Genomic DNA, 17,069 nt, shown 5'->3' on the forward strand with positions numbered 1-17,069 from the left:
TCCTTATTCACTTCCTTTTCCACTCTAGAAAAATCAGAGGGTGAATCAGTGGTTCATTCTAATCAAGGGAGTTTGAAATCATTTTTGAGAAGCAGTATCAAGGCATTGTTCCTTTTACTTTTTAGCCCATCTAATTACCAAAGTAACCTGTAATTTCACAGACAATATAGTAAATACAGCTTTGCTTGATTTTAAAGCAGTATTGTGTTGTCTGACCAAGTTGGGTAGACACACAAATGTGCTTAATGTCTTGTATGAATAAGATAAAGACAGCAATATGCCTTCGGAGTCTCTCTTTTTAAGTCAAGTAGAGAGAAGAGCAGAAAGGTCTTTTCTCCCTCTCTTAGGTCTTGCATAGAGAGCATATAGTTTATTTCTCTCATTTTACAGAAGAAACAAAAAACTTGTTGAGTGATGTGCCCACAGTCCCCCAGTTAATGAGAATATGAGAACAAAGGCCCCATCCCTCAGCAAAACTGGGCCAAACCCAATGAATCCAGGTGCTCCCAAGGTAGAGCAGTTTCAGTTGCTCTGCTGCTGTTCTCGAAAGGGTCACCCCCGCCCCCATGGTACCATGGACAGAGGTGCTGGGGCCCCTCTGCCCCTAGAGTCCATTTGAAAGCAGAGACCCTCTCTGGTAGGTGACACAGATCCATTACAGTAGGAGTGAAAATGACTTTGATCAAGTGTAACTCCTGGCCGAGAGTCACAGCTTTACTGTGGATTTTGATCCCACCAGAAAATTAAGTGTTTTGTCTATAGGTAAATATCAACTGCATAAACAAACTCACAAAAATCCAGTCTTAAAGACTGTAGCTGTAGAGAGCTCGGGAACTTGACTCCACGCTCTGCCTTTAGGTAGGGTTTTAATCCTTTTTGTCCTTAAGACGTCCTAGGAAGGTGCTTAGATTAGGCTCCTATAAGACACAGTGGTAAATATTTGGAATAACAAGTCTAAGCAAATGCTCTTTACATGCAGTTTAAGCCAAGTAAGTCCTCTCTTTTCTCCTTGGAAGCAATAACTTGTTAAACTTTCAGTCTCCTTTTACATGTTAGAAAGTGTTTAATCTCTACTCATTTTCTTTTTTCTGGAATCAGTAGTCCCTACTCCTGTAACCTTTCTCTCTGGGTCAGCCCCTGACCTAGTTACACCCCAGGTGCATGACTGTGTCCTGATCCTGGGTGGAACTTAATCTCTTGGGGTTTTGTAGACACTTCAGTTTTACTCAAGTCATTCTAATCCTTTAGGAATAATTTTTTATCCCTGTGAATTTGATAAACGTGTACCTATTTCTGCACACTGATCTCATGATTGAATATTTCACTCAGCGAAGCTGGTTAGGAGTGCAACAGGCATTCATTCAGTCTTCAGAAATAACTGCAGGCATAAAAAGGGCTCCAAATTACTAATTTCCATATTCAAATTTGGTTTTCCTTGTACAACTAATTTTGTAGTAATAAATTTCCATCAGGGACTCTTGGCCTTGGGAATTACAGTTGTCAGCTTACATGAAAAGGAAATACCATACTAACACTTGAAATTCAACCTTGAGTCAAGTAGAAAATCTAGAAAATATAGCCGAAGGCTACTGATTCAGACAATCTTTCTGATCTATGTTCGGTGACAAATATTACCCCCAGTGCCAAGGAAATAATCCTCTACCCCACACCCCTTTTTAATAGTGATACTTAATTTAGAATGCAGCTGAAGGTAAGATGGTAGGATTAGTGTTGACAAAATTTTTATTTTGCTAATTTCTGGAAATTTATCACTGATATTTGATATGCACTTTGATTAAGAGCTAAAGAATTAAGACTGCTGATGCCTTTAAATGATTTATATTCAAGTTATTTTAAAATTAAGAAGCCCTGAAGAGCACTAAGCTGTGTTTTAGATTTAGCATCTTATGAGATACAAAGGCAAGTATTACTACAAGATTCAGCAGATGACATTTACGTGCTTTATGAACTACCCCCTGCCGCGTCACTGGAGCATGGGGCTCTTCCTCCCCCGCCTGATCCTCTTTCCCCTTCCGCCTCTCCCATCCCCTCTCTTGAAATAACACTTTAATGTGCAAGGTTAATGTTTTGTTCCAGGTCGTTACAATCACCCTGTGGTTACACTGAATGAACTTCCATCCATCCAAGCAGGATGGTTCTCGAAGAGCAGGGACCCACAGGGACCCACAGGGACCCACAGAGACCCACAGAGACCCACAGTCCTAACGCCACGAGGGCAGGGCCATCCGTGCCTGTCTTTGCTCAACATTGGTGTTCGCAGCTCTTAGGACAATGGCTTAATGAGTATTTGTTGAATGAAGGTCTTGTTTTAAAAGAGAAAAGGAATATTTACAAAGTCATTAGGTGTTTGTGGGGTTAATTAGAAATGACTAGATAGTACTACCGTTTATTTTATTTGAACATAAAATAGCCATGTATGTTACATTGCTTTCCCCCAAATATGAAAGAATCATTCATTCGGGGAGAGATTGAGTTGTTGATCAACACCCACTTTTGCATATTTACCAATCTTTATAAACCAAATTCAAACACTATTTGACGAAGGAGATTTTCATTTAAATCTCACTGTCTTCCTCACCTTTCGGCAAATTCTCTAGCCCTGTTTCTCAAACACCCTAGGTAACTGTCATATTGATTGTTTGTATCTTACTGCTTTACAACGTTTAATATAATACTGAGAATGGGTGCTGAAATTGTGTTCTTTGACCTTTTGATGTTGGGGTCTTTATTTTACTGCCCTCTTTCCCCATAAAATAGCTCAGGAACTTTTCACAGATAACCTGACGTATCTGCACTTGGTCTCCAAAGTGAGGACTGTTAAGACCAAATGAAGCAGCAGGCTCTCCGTCTGCCTCTGGCCGCCCCTCTGCTGGCTTAATTTAAAAAGGGAGACCGTCGCTACTGAGCACTCATCATGAATGACTACTTACAAGTCCCCTGCGCGTCAGTTCCATCCTTTTAAATCAGGGAAGCAAAGGTTTCTAATTAGCATTAAGTGAGCACAGAAGAAATGAGTGTGCTTCATTCAGGTGATGGTGGGTGTCCACTCGCAGATCTCTGAGAAACATGTGTCTGTGTCCAAACTGATGACAAGATGTGACCAAAACCAGAAAGGAAAACACAGAACGCGTGAACTTGACCGCCTTTAATAGCAATGTATTTACAATTTGTCTTCAGCCATACAGCTGCTATGGGGAACTAACGACTGCCTTTGCTTCACCTCTGTAGGACTCCGAGGAGGAGGAAAGTGATCCCGAGGCTCTGAACAGGAAGCTAAGTTCACAGCCTTATGTACCTGAGGAGTTTGCCGACTTCAGTGTTTACAATGCCACCTTGGAGAATAGGGAGTGGTTCTCTTCTAAAGCAGATTTGACGAACTCGAGGGCCTTGGAGAAAGAAGTGTCCCGTAGCCCTACCACCAGCAGTATTACCAGTGGCTACTTTTCCCACAGTGCCTCCAATGCCACCCTGTCCGACATGGTGGTCCCTTCTAGTGACAGCTCAGATCAGCTAGCCGTTCAGGCGAGGGACGCAGACCCCAGCGAGCATTCTGGACTGGCGCTCGTGCAAGAGTTCAGACTGTCCTCAAACAGAGAGTCAGCAGAGCTAGAAAGAGGCTTGGTGAAGGATACGGTGATCACGGCGCCGCTCAAGGAAAACAGTGCCTTAGCCGAAGGGGGCGCATCACCCCAAGGCACCCCGGAGCAGAGCCCCAGAATACTCCGCAGGACTGGCTCGTGTTCAGAGCGAGAGGCCCACTCCAGCAGAAACGGCCCGCCAGCCCGAGAGTTCTGCCCCAGGGAGGTGGCCGTGGAACACATCACCACCACCCTGGAGGACCATTCCTTCACAGAGTTTATGGGCGTGTCAGATGGGGCAGGTTTTGACGGTCTGACAGATTCTTCTGTCGAAGGACTTCTGAGCAGGAGGCCCCTCCCAGGTGAGATGGACAGTGAGAGTGTCTCGGATGGGCCCCAGGACCCCGGCCAGCTGCACCCCTCAGCAGAGTGACCAGGTAACACTCCCGGAGGCAGTCCTTTAGGTTCTGTGCTATCGGGGAGCCTCACTGCACACCAACCCCAGAGGCCCTTCCTCACAGGGACTTAGTAGGAAAGGTCCATCCAGATGTTTCTGACAGGGAAGAGGGGCCCCCAGGGGAGCAAGCTCTCCTGCTGCCCGGCCGGCTCTGCGGGGAGCGAGTCTGTACGTCTGCTTGCAGAGTTTCAGAGCAGATCTTGTGAACTACAGGGGCCCAGTGGCTTTTCTAACTGGCATGGGGTTGGTGTTGAAGCAAGCATTCACTTGGATAAGAATCAGTTTCAAATCATCCCTGAAATGCTTCATTACTGGCTGCCACCGGGTGTTCTGGTAGCATCTACTATATTTCATCAAATCTGTGATTCCTTTAATTATAGATACACCGTTATTTTACATATCATTAAGAAAAAACACTTCCAATTAAATCACATCATTTCAGCAATTGTCAGATACATGCAAGGGGGGAACAGGCAGCACAGAACTGATAAAACACAGTCACTCGGTGCCAGCAGCTAAAGCATTTCGGGGAAGTACAGGTGAGTTCCTGGAGGGAGCGAAGTTTGGCCTTTGGAAGCTGCCCAGGTTAGTTTATCATGTTTAATTTTCATATTGGAACAAAATGGATCTTTGCTAACATCCTAAGGAAAATAGCAAATTTTAGCAGCAAGAGATCATCTGCTGCTGAGCGCCTGGGCGCCATCACTTCCTCCCACTCACGGTGCCGGTTTTGGCCCCTGCCCCAGCCACGGCTCCGCAGGGCCCGGGAGCGCCAGGACTTGGCGAGACTGGAAAGAGGCCGGGTGGCCGAGCTCGTCAGGCGCCTTCCGGGTCGGTGGCGCCCCCCACCGCCCCAGCCCCCCGGGCTTCGCGCCCTGCCCTGCATACTCGCCCTGAGCACCTCGGCGCGTGGCCGACGCCCACGGGGGGCCAGAGCCTGAGCACCCACGTCACAGTCGGGGAAAGGCTTCTTCCCGCAGCCTGAGAACGACGCCAACTGTTCTGTTCCTGCTGTTCCTGCAAACCGAACGCGGCTGTGTGGCCCACGGAGGGAAGAGGACGAGAACCCCGCCTCGTGTGCCATTTGCTGGATTATCCAGAACCCAGCAAACAGGGACAGGGCATGGTTTTTGCTTCTGAAAGTCTCAAGAATAGCATGTCCCGGCTGGAGGTCTTGTTTTAAGTGGAATGTAGAAAAATGTTTGTTGTGTCAGGATAATGTAGGGTTATGGAGATTTCTGTTTTTAAGAAAAATTGCTTTAGTATTTTAGTTAAATTGGTTTTGTTTTGACAGTGTTAAATTTGAGAACTTTTTAGGCACTGAAGTACCCTAAAAACAGAAAGAACAGTTTTTCACTTTAACTCCCCATCTTCTGTCATTACTTTCCCTAGAGGCTTTGCCCGGGGGCTGGGTTTCTCCTTTGTATAAATGTATGAATTGTATACATTCTAGAACTGGATTCCACAACAGACTGGATCCTGTGGGTCCCTGTAGGAAGAGCGCCTGGGTGGGGTTGGCGTGGGGTGGATGTGGTCTGGCTGAGGGGGTCCCTGCGGGTGGGGAGGGAAGTTGGGGACAGTTGCTTGAACTCACCTCCTCTGCATTCCAGGGGAGCTCGGCCGCCCGGTGGAAGGCAGCAAGCACCTCCTCCGGGGCCCCGGCATCTTCCTCCGGCCACCTTGCGGAAGCACCAGCCCCCGTCTTTACAACACGCTGCAGCCCAGCCAGAGCTCAGACCAGGGCTCAGAAGCCACGTACTTCCTGGGCCACCTCCTTTCCTCTCCCGTGTTGGGAGAAGCAGCACTTTGTCACTCCGGTGAATCAGCAGCCTCTGCTTTTTCTAGAAAGCCAGGGAACCGAAAATCCTGGATCAATTAAGTGGCAGTATTTTTGTTTGCACTTACTACATACTCCCACTGTGTAGAAACCTCCACAGATTCAAACAGACTTTATACTTGTACATTTTTAATTAGTTCTTACTGTAGAATCTGGAGTCAATGCTCTAATTTTTTTTTATAAATAATATATATTATGTATATGAAATTGTATCTATAGTGTCGGGAGACAGACAAGACTGCGCACTAAAATGCAGATGAAAGTGGTTTGTAGAAAATCATAAGGTACTGGACTTTGTTACAGAGTAGCTTGGGTGATCTCTTAACACACGAGCAGATGAAAAAGATGTAATGCCTGAGAATGAGGTTGCAAACCCGTTTGCAGAAAAGGTTGCAGAATGCTGTTCTTTAGAACCAAAGAACTTATATAAGACTGAGCGCTTTTGCTGTCCACTCGTTTTACGTGTACATATGTGTTCGACAGCAGCCTGCTGCCACGCGCCCCTCAGCCAGCAGGCCATGCGCTGCGGTTCTCTGTCCCCTGTTCATACGCACACTGACCACTCACAGATGTATTGCCTGGTCTTCCGCCTGGCCCGCCACCTGCTGACTTGATGATGTAATAGAACGGCTGACAGCCTGCGGCTCGGACCCCAGCACCCCTTATACCTCGGGGCTGCCCGCCAGGCGGTGGGACAGAGAGAGCAGTATTACCCTAAGGAAGCACAGGGACATACCAAGAGCTGGTTCGGTTGTGGGTGGGACGGGAGGCGGGTGTCGATTTCTGTCTTTCTGTGGATTTGGTTCGGGTTGGTAGGTTTCATTGTGGTGTGGTGTGGTTTCGCTGTTATTTTACATAAATTCTGGAAAATGCTGAAGAGATGGGACGAGCTGCAAAGTTCACAGGTGCCCACTTCACCGTGTTTGCAGGAGACGAGTGAATACAAGTGACCCTGCTGTCTGTATCTGCATTTGTGAGATTCTCCTACTGATGGAGGTACTGAAGGATTATGTGTGTGGAAACTCTTACAAAACTACTTCATGTACCTATTCTGTAGATGCCTGTACAATTAATTGGTCTGGATGTACAGCAATAAATGGGTTGAGAGAGAGAGTGTGTACAGCCTGCTGTACCTTTTTTTCTTGAAGTTCTTAGCATCAGTAAATGAGTAAGATATTGGAGACTTTAATGAGAAGCTGCTGCTGTTCCTGATTTTTGTGTATAGTGAGCTGACTGTGGTATTTTACTATTGTCTGTTTAAAAAAAGAAAAACTGTAATTTATATCCCCTTTCAACTTACTGTATTTAATTGGTACAGATTTTGTGTTTTAGAATACAAACTGTCTAATTCAGATTTTAAAACATCATTCGTTTGTCTTCACTAACTGCCATTCTGCCGTATGTGTGTGTGTGCCTGTCCCTGTCGCTTAAACACTAGTATCCCAGCCAGCGCCCACGGAGGGATTCCTGTGTACCAGCCAGGGTTCCCAGCATTGGATATCGACCAGCCCGCCGTAGGGGCTGTTGCTCTTAAGGGTTCCATGAATGGAAAACAGATGGAGAGGTTAGTGAGGGGAGGGTGGCGGAGCTGTGGTTCGGCGCACACGTCCATCACCGCCCCTGTCCGTCTTGTGTCTGGCGACGGGTCGCGGCGGGACGGGAGCAGAAGGGCGGAGGTGAGTCCCAAGGTCCAGCTTGACCACCGCTGGGGCGGGGCGGGGTGTCAGCACAGAGGACACGGCGTGTTACACGTGTTCACGGTGCTCAGACAAACCGAGAGCAGGTGGCACTGCCCCGCCACCCGTGAAATCGTGGCTGAAGGGAGCTTAGGATGTAGGATGAAAGGTTTACCTAGGAACGATCGAGAGAATCTCACATCACAGAGTTTTCTCAGAAAAAATCAGAAGCCTCAAGAGATAATTAAATCTAGCCACTCAGGACAAAGAGTGTCTTAGGTAGACTTTCAGGAGAAAGTAGGGGGACCCCAAATCGTTTGAATTTTATAAAATGGGATTGGGGAGAACAGCTATTTAATATTTAAATAAATGGCAACTGCAAAGAGTTCGTGCCCAGATGAGTAAATAATCCTTCCCTTCACTAGCCTGAGACCCGTGGCATTTGGCCCCGGGTGGTGTGGGCCTTAGGCCGGAAGAGCGGACCGGTTCTGGGACGCACTGGGTAGTCAAATACAGGTGTGTGCTTGACAGTTAATTCATAAGTACAGTATTACTAGTGTTACCCCACTTGTTTATAGTTATTTGGACACGCATGTTATCACTGCAAAAATTTAACTTTGTTTCTAGGGCACCAACTTATGGGAAGAATAACTGTTCATAAAAGTACCTTTAAGGTTAGGTAAGGGCAAGATACTGTCTTCTACGAAATCCTCTTGCTTTAGCCAATGCTTATTTTGAAAATTATAATATTTGAGCCTGAGAACTATGTAAGAAAAAAAGACAACTAATGACATGATTAATCTCTATTTTTTTAAAAGGTAAAGCTTCCTGGTCATATAAGTAAAAAGCCTTGAGAGAAGGTGTAATTGAATAAGACTCCTTGCTTTTTTTGGACCAAGAGTTAAAAACAGAAAAGGATGCTACTGGTACACAATCATTTGAGATTTCTGAATTCAGCCTTGAACTTAGTACAGTAATGCTAGCACAAGTGTCCTTCTGTAATGCCAAGCCTACCTCCTTAGAAAACCAGCAAAAAGGCAAGCTGTAAAATACAGTAGTTCACCTCAGATTTCCTCCTAATCTGGGGGAAAGGCAGTCTTCCCTAGCGCCCAACAGCATCCCACCAGGTACCTGTGGGGCCCAGGGCATCCTGCCGGTGGGGACCCTGGAATGAAGAGGACTCCATGCAGATGCGAGGAGGTGAGCTCTGCCCCTTATTACGTTGTGAACTGGGGCTGACAGAAGTGAGAACAAAATAAAAAATCTTAAACTTAACCTGCTTTTCATTTGTTTCTAATCCCCTGAAGTGAAAGGAAAGGTTATCGTTAATTTGAGTGCCACTTAACGGTCTTTTTTCTCCAGAGTACAGTGAGTTAATTTAAGTTAAAATAAAATTTAAGTCTGTACCTGTCAGACATTTGGGGACACATACTTACCTCTGTGTACTCTTGGAAAAGCAGTGACCCTCCCCCCCACGGGCTCGTGGGTTCCCATGGTGTTGCAGGTAATTCTCGGAAGGCTGTACCGAGCCCGGCTTGCGGCCGCCACCGTCTTGGAGCTGAGGTCTCAGGGCCATGTTATCCCTGAGAAAGGGACTGCCAAATCCTTATGCGACCCGATGCATGAAGACAGCGTGAGGCTGATAATAGAACAATGAATGTTTTTCAAAGGAAAAGGTAAGTTTTGAAACTGGAGTCTCTGGAGGAAGATCAACTTGAAGAGGGGATAAAAGGGTCCAGTTTGGTTTTCGAGGAGGGCACCAACGTGACCAGGTCGCAGTCCCTAAAACACTTCTAACTAGATTTTAAAGCTGGAAAACATTGTGTTTTACACAGTTATGTTGGGCCCCGATTTCCTCAGCGTTCTGTCTGAACCACCCACAGAGATGTTCTCACCTGTTACTGCTTGCATGGGTTCATGGGAATATCACAGCAGAGCTAATGTGTTTTTCTTTGACTACAAGTCTTAATAGATTTGAGTCAAAAGCCACACCATCATGTCGTCAGTCATCCTTGTTGAATTTGCATCACACTTGTTTAGTGTAGGTCAATCACAAATAAGCCAATCCACTAGAGTCAGAATACTTGGCCGCAGTGACTGCCCATGGAGCAATTCACCGAGAACAGGGATAGAAGACCTCACCTCAGTGCCACTTGTGTAGGGCTGTCTTAGTGATGTGAGAATGCCAGTTTACCCACAGCTCTTAGGTCCTTTTATATGTAGAGGAATAGATACGTGAGACAGCTAGTGAATCAGTCATCCATCGCAGTCATCCATTGCCCTTAAGCTCAGCAGCTTAAAACAGTAAACATTTGTTATTCAATTGCTGTGGAACCGGAATTCAGAAGCAGGCAGTTCTAGGTAGTTCTGGCTGCAGTTGCTCATGGGGTTGCTGCCCGTGTCAGCCAGGGCTGCAGGCCTCTGAAGGCTTCACAGGAGCTGGGCAGACCCTCCTGTGGGGTGGTCCACTCACACGGCCAGCAAACCGGTAGCTCCTCACCGTGCAGACCTCTCCACGGTGCTCAACGGTCCTCACGGCAGGGCGGTTGGCTTCCCCGAGCGCTCAGTCCTAGACAGCAAACGAGTCACGATGCTTTTTATGACCTAGTCTCAGAAATCACCCTTTGAATGTGGTCACCGCTACCACATTCTACTCATTACAAGTGAGTCGCTAGTCTAGCCCCTACTGAAGGGGAGGGAATTAGGCCTTTTATTTTGAAAAAAGGAATATTTAGGAATTTGTAGATGTACAGTTAACCCCTGAACAACATGGGATTAAAGAGCACCAACCTTCATGCAGCTGAAAATCCACATATACTTTTTGATTCCCCCAAACCTTAACCACTAATAACCTACTGTTGACTAGAGGCCTTAACAGTAACATAACACATAGTTTGTATGTTACATGTATTATATACTATATTCTTACAATGAAGTAGGGAAGAGAAAATGATTTTTCAAATTGTTGCAAATCTCCAAAAATATTTTAAATACACTGATTGAGAAAAAATCTGTGTGTGAGTGGACCCGTGCAGTTCAAACCTGTGTTGTCCAAAGGTAGCAGAGCTAACTGAAACTGAGGAGTGACCTTAAGAATCCAACGCTTATTTATAAACAGGGTCAAAACAAAAGCCACAGTTCCATGGACTAAAAAGATACTAATAAAAATGTGAAAATACTAGGATTATCTAAATGTGTGTTGTGCTGATAAACTGCACTACTATTCCTCGTTCTGGCCAATGATTAGAAACAATAATGCTTCTGTTTGTAGTTACATTTTCACACTTGATTCTTTGCAGATTTGTTTCATTAGAGGCACAAGCTCACGAATATAAATATTTGATGGCTTTGCTCAAAATAGGAAATGAATCTTAGGATGTTCAAAAACACATCTTCACTTATTAAGGTAGGCAATGTGAATAATAAGCTTCAGACATAAAACTGCCAACAAATGAAGTTTAGGAATATAGGATTTTTTTTTTGCTAAAAATACTGACAGGATTATTTTATTAAAATGTGAGATATATCCCAATGTTTGGAAATAAGCAAAAGGGATTCAAAGCTCTTGAAAATGAAACTTTAAATCCAAAATAAGATAACTGGAAAAAGAAATTTAAAGGGATTTATAAAAGAGTTTAAAAACTAAAACATTTTAAGATGAAAAGTAAGCTAACAAAAAATGATGCAGATATGTAAAAAAGGATCCTGGACAGTTTCTTCCTGTTTAAAATTAGACTTTTTCAGGTTAAATACTCAGTCAACTCGAACAGCCCTGGGGCTCTGCTCCCCCGACCCCCTCGCCCCCCCAGGGCAGGTCTGGAAGACCTGGGGGTGAGGGGAGGGGTGGGCCTGCCAAGGGTGGACGCCTGCGGTCTGCTGGGCTCTGCTGCCCCCTGCTGCCCTCTGGTTGACAAGCCACTTTCCTCAGCCAAGTTTTGGGCGCAAACCTGTCTGTCCTGGTTTCGTCCGCCGCTGAGGTCAGTAACGGTCCGTGCGTCCGAGAAACTCTTCGCAGGCAGTTGCTCCCAGCGAACCTGGCGACCCCCCTCTGCCGAGCGCGCGCCCCGGCCGGCCGCACTGGCGCGGGGCAGGCCCGGCTTCCGGCGGATCTGCGCTGCTCCCCGCAGCCCCCACCCCCACGCAGCCCTGCCCCCCGCAGCCCTTGCAGCCCCTCTCCCCGCAGCCCCGCCCCCCCGCCCCCTGCCGTGACACTTCCCTCCACGCCCTGCCAGCGTGGGCAGCCCCCGGGCCGCAGTTCTGGCCTCTCCCCTGCACCATTCACGGGGCCTCGCGGGGACCCGGCCACGCCGTGGGACGAGCGGGGTGCTCTCTGGGGCCATCCGCCTGCTCCCGCTGTCCCGTCCGCGGGGCTGCGGCGACACCGGCAAGAGGCAGCAGAGCCCCGGCCCGGGCGGCCGCACAGTCCCTCTCGAACTATCTCAGCCCCCGTGGTTTTCCTAACGCCTTGCTCCAGACGCAGGGCTGGGGCCCGGGCCTCCTCCGACGGAGCGCGAGCGCCCTGCCCCTGGACCGGCCTCTCCGCCCGTCCCCTGCCTCACGCCGCCGCCTCCTTCCCTCCTGCCGCACAGGAACCGCTCTGTACCACCGAGCCGCGCCCTCCATGCTCTGGCTCATCACCGAACACTCAGACCTCCACGCCTTGCTGGGGATACATAGAAGAAGGCAACAGGCATTAAGAAAACTATTTTCTCATTCAGCAAAACACAGCCCTCAAGATTACTTATTACTTCAGTGACGTCTGAAAGCTAAGCTGTTGTTCAAGACAGTACCACCCACCCATGAAGGCAGGCCAGCTGCTGACACAGAGGGTCACATGGTCTGTGGGCCGGAAAGACAGGTATTCAGTACCACCAACTATCCCCCATCGTGTCATTGTTAAGAAATTAAGTGTAAAGGACTCCCTCGTTGTCTCCCGAAGCGTTTAACCCTTTGAGGTAGGTACTGCCATTAGCTTCAGTTTGTAAAGGAGAAGACTCAGTGTTAGAGAGCTTACGGCTGGTCAAGATCGCACAGGCCAGGAGATGGAGCGGAGCTTCGAATCCATGAAGACTTTCAAGCGGACTGCTAGTCCCTAAATCACGTTCAGAAGACCTGTGCAGTGGCTGAAAGCCATCCTGACCTCTTAGCTTCTGGGTGTCCAGCAGAGAAGAGGACTCTGGGGGCAGGGGTCTTCCTCCGAGCTCCCGGTCAGCCTGACGCTCTGCTGTCTGCACGTCCTTCAGGTGGTGATCCCCAGCCTCTGGGGTGATGAGACCCAGTTCTCACCTACACGTGGGAGCATCCCTGGTAACAGATTCTGTAAAGAGCGGGGTTGTATCGTTCTTCAACAAAACCCAAAACTTGAAATAAATAAACTTACTCAAATCAAAAAGTAAGATTAAGGGGGTGCAGAACTCCCCACTCTGTAGGTGTGAACTGCACAGTGACCTCTTTCTAAAGAGGAAGGAAAAGGAGAAAAGGAGTCATTTCACAGCGCAGAAACCTGACAAACACCTCCAGCACCACAGCCAGGTGACCAGGTGACCATCAGCGGTGATGGGCGATGTTGACCATCTGTACCCCGGGCCCCATGTGATGAAAACAGCATCTGCGGGCTTCCTCCCATAAGCCCGCAGCCCCAGTCTAGTCATGAGAAAAGCAGGCGGATTCCTGTGGAGGGGCGCCTGTAACATACCTTACCATACTTCTCGAAACCATCAAAGTAAAACTAGTTAGAGAGATTATCTTAGCCAAGAGGAGCTTCAGAGGACACGACAGCTACATGTGACGTGAGGTCCTGTATGTGTTCCTGGAACAGAAGGAGGAATCATGTACATCTGTATATATTCCATCCAACAGGTAACTTCCGAGAGCTGCTGTGTCCCGGTCCTGCAGGAGGCGAGGGCAGGCGGGCTGGGTCCCGCTCACACTGGCCCCAGGGCAGCTCCGGCAGTGAGGGGGGAACAAACCAGCAGCACAGAGACAAACACACAACGACTCAGTTATGGAACAGGTGGTACAAAGGGAAAGTACAGTGCATTATGGTCATGAATAGGAAGAGGAACCCACACTGGTCTGAGGGATTATCAAAGGCTCTCTCTACGGAATTTATGTTCTGAGCCAAGGCCTAAAGTCTACTAGGAGGTCGCCTGGGGAACAGAAGGGGATCGGACTCCAAACGCCGAGATCAGTTTTAAGACTCACGTAACCCAGAGGATGATATGGTCTGAACTGGTTCACTGCAGATAGTAGGAAGCATTGCCATAAAAGGGGAGTTGGAATGAGAAGTGGCTCTCAGTGTACAGATCAATGAATGGAAGCTCTCAGGGAAAAAACAAAACTTGCCTTTCACAACCCACATTTTCAAGCAATCAGAGCTGTCCCAGGAGGTGAGACCATAGAGCGCCAGCCATCTCTTCTGTCACTACTGAAAACAAAGTAACACCTTTGATGGGGTAATCCCCTCAGTCATCTCTGGAGCTAGGTGATTCTGCACGTGGACATCATGAGTTACTTGAGAAACTCTTACAGGGGATTGTCACTGTCTTCTGGCCGATTAAACTCAGGATCAATAACCTAACGGCCAATATAAAGGCTTCTCCTTGAAGTGCAGGAAAAGTCTGGGCAGAGCTAATTGGAGTGAAGTGGCCATTTAGACACCAAATTTATTCTGCTTGAGGCATGGGAGGCAGTATAACTTGATGGATCTTTAGGCAGAAAGAACTGAGTCCAAAACCTGGTTCTAATACTTCACACTTAGTCAAATGGACTTAGGCAAGTTATTTAAGCTCTCTAAGCCTCAATTTCCTTATCTATAAAAGGGGGCAATGCTACATACTTTACCGAGTGGCATGAATGAGATGCCGGGGTGAGCCTGCCAGGCGGCAGGGGGCATGTTAGTCCTCTCTTCGCCCCTGTCATCGTGGTGCTGTCAATCCTTTGTGGCCACTAAGGAAAGAGAAACATTAGAAGGCTAATAAGAATTGTAAAAATTACTCAATGAAAACAAATAAAAACACACCCCAAAGAGGGTCAAAACAGTGGGATTTAAGTGAGGAGATAGCATTCTATCATAAAGTCACAAAGTTGTGACTTTGAGAATATAAACTAAGCTTTCTGGGCGTAGGTTTTCTATAATAAAACACAACAGTAACTCAATAAAAACTAGTGAAACCAGTGAATTAATAACAGAATGTGAAAAATGATCTGCCAACTGGACAAACCACCGCAAAGAGCAAGGTCTCCGTCTAAAGTAAAAATATATAAGGCAACACAGGGATCGAGGGACAACCCCCTCTTGAGCCAAGAGAGCGCTTGCTGCTGAGACTTGCTGCTGGAGCCTCCGGAAGAATCAGGCGCGCCCAGGCTCCCGGAGGGGCAGCGAGCGGCCAGAGGCAAGCCCTCCCCAGGCGGCCCTCCCCTCCTCCAACTCCCACTGGGAGAGGAGCTGCCACCAGCCAGGCCCTCTCCGCCCCTCAGGCAGCGTGGACCACCGTTTCCCGAGATGCTAAAGCCCGACTGGAATGGCACTTCTAGGACAAGTTGAAGAACTACCTTGCCCGTTAGTCCTGGGACTGGTCAAGCAGAACTTTACAGTTCCTTTCAACCTGTGACGTCTGATTTCTTTCATCCTTAATTCTATCCTATATGAACCTTTCAGGAAAAAATTACATCCTGCGCGGGAAACTCTTGTCCCTTATTTACGGCTCTAGCAGAGTCTCGGCAGAAAGCTGGCATCTCTTGTATTTCTTGACCCATCAGCTTTGAAGAGAGAACTGCTGCTTCACCAACTCGAAAGGAAAAGATGTATTCTCAGTCATGTGACCGTGGAGTGAGTAGCCGGGCTGCACGCGCTCTCCTGAACGCGAGGAATTCTGGGAAGCTGCCTAGGCTACACCCGCTTCTCTGCCTCAATAATACGTGACTTTGTGCTGAGTCAAGTCAGTAAACAGAACTGACTTTTACAAAGACCAACGACCATCTTCGGGGGTGAGTCTTTCCCAACATTACTTGTGAGTGGTGTTCAGGGAGGGTGTCTACCACCCTCTCCAGGATGTAATCCTTTAGGGGCGCCAGCTTAGCTCAGCACGTCTCCCCTTCTTTTGGAATGAAACAGGCCGGTGATCAGCCAGCCTAACACATCCTACCTAACCGAATTCACCTTTTTAAAAAAAATGGTGAACGGTTCTCTCCAAATACATTAAGAGGGTGTTTAATAATAATTTAAACAAATCAGTGCAAGCAATTTAAAAATCTTATTTGTAGTTTATCTACCTGGGGAATATATCTTAATAGTTCTTCGGCTTTTCCTCTGGAAGGGTCGCCAAACCTTGAAATACTGGGATGCTTAGATACGTTGCTTCTCCACGAGAATCAAGCTGCATTTCAGCCTCTGGGAAAGAGTTTTGCATGTGACACAGGATGGAGATCCATTATCAGCGTGGCCCTTTTTGGTCATTTAGACTCAGATTATCTTTTTGGAACACGGAAAGGACAGCAAAGGGTGAGGCGAGTGGGATAAGAGATAAGAGGAGACGAGGCACATTAACACCCTCTCGGCCTCCAGGTTACCCTCCCTTTGGAAGATGGACCCAGAACTCCACGCTCCATTTCCACTCCATGCAAGGAGGCTTTAGTTAGAGAAAGGGAAGGAAAGCAGGAGATGTGGGAAAGAAAAGGGAGTCATTCCCAGTGCGGTCAGAGGATGGGTGCGACTGAGTATGGAAGAAAAATAGGTGGAGTTTGCTGAAATGCTGAATTCAGTCCTGCTGATTCTTAGGTCTGGGGTGGGGCCTCACAATCCATGTTTTAAATGTTTTGCTTCTGATGCTGATACAGATTCGTGGACGAACGACTGTGGAAAGGAAAAGTTTGTACCTAACCAAGTCAGGACCTCATTTTTTTTTTTTATCTGGAGGATGTTTGAAAGTTGGTTGCTTGGGATACTTTGCTCTATTCTCTCCTCCTTTCAAACTGCTGGACACTTTTGTATTCATTGCCTCAGGGGAGGAGTCAGCCAGCATGAAAAGGAAATAACCTTTCAATGTGCTCCAAAAACCTAAATCTTTAGAGGAATTGATAATGACTGAGAGCACACCTGAGCTGTGGACACAAGATTCATGTCTGGGGCACTAGGAGACCATCAGACCAAGTGGGGCGGCATCCCGTGAGAAGCCAGTTAGCAGCTCGGGTGGAGTGGGGGAGGGGGAGCAATGTGCAGGCAATTCCGGCCAATAGCCCGGAAATCTTCACTCCAAGCCGAGGCCGTGTGTGGAGTCACAAGTCACTCCCATGTACACACACTCTTGACTCTAATATAAGACATTCTGAAGTGGGGCCCAGAAGCAGGGTGGCCAGATTTAGCTAATAAGCTGTCCACGCAACATCTGCAATCTCAAGGGCACTCTTACACTAAAGTAGTATTCATTGTTTATCTGAAATTCAAACTTAACTGGGTGTCTTATTTATTACCTGGCATCCCTGCAAGGATGCCTCTCACA

The 17,069-nt window shown here is 47.4% G+C and overlaps 1 protein-coding gene and 1 long non-coding RNA gene across 6 annotated transcripts in view; one reads left to right on the forward strand and one right to left on the reverse strand.

The window, feature by feature from the left end:
• KIF13A (kinesin family member 13A) overlaps positions 1 to 7,004 on the forward strand; it is a 181,798-nt gene extending 174,794 nt beyond the window's left edge. For all 5 annotated transcript variants that reach the window (XM_057493810.1, XM_057493812.1, XM_057493811.1 and 2 more), the window contains 2 exons: positions 3,250 to 4,036; positions 5,667 to 7,004. In XM_057493810.1, coding sequence (XP_057349793.1) covers positions 3,250 to 4,032 — 783 coding nt within the window. In that variant the 3' untranslated portion in view covers positions 4,033 to 4,036; positions 5,667 to 7,004. The remainder of the gene's footprint in view (positions 1 to 3,249; positions 4,037 to 5,666) is intronic.
• A 603-nt stretch (positions 7,005 to 7,607) lies between these two features.
• Positions 7,608 to 11,681, reverse strand: LOC118925627 (uncharacterized). Its single transcript, XR_008994298.1, has 5 exons — positions 11,517 to 11,681; positions 9,712 to 10,138; positions 9,006 to 9,208; positions 8,701 to 8,804; positions 7,608 to 7,744 (listed from the first exon to the last, which is right to left on the reverse strand). It is a non-coding gene; the product is annotated as an uncharacterized LOC118925627 (long non-coding RNA).
• Positions 11,682 to 17,069: the final 5,388 nt, after the last annotated feature.

The sequence above is a fragment of the Manis pentadactyla genome, chromosome 16 (genome assembly GCF_030020395.1).
Source record: "Manis pentadactyla isolate mManPen7 chromosome 16, mManPen7.hap1, whole genome shotgun sequence".
NCBI classification, from domain to species: Eukaryota; Metazoa; Chordata; class Mammalia; order Pholidota; family Manidae; genus Manis; species Manis pentadactyla.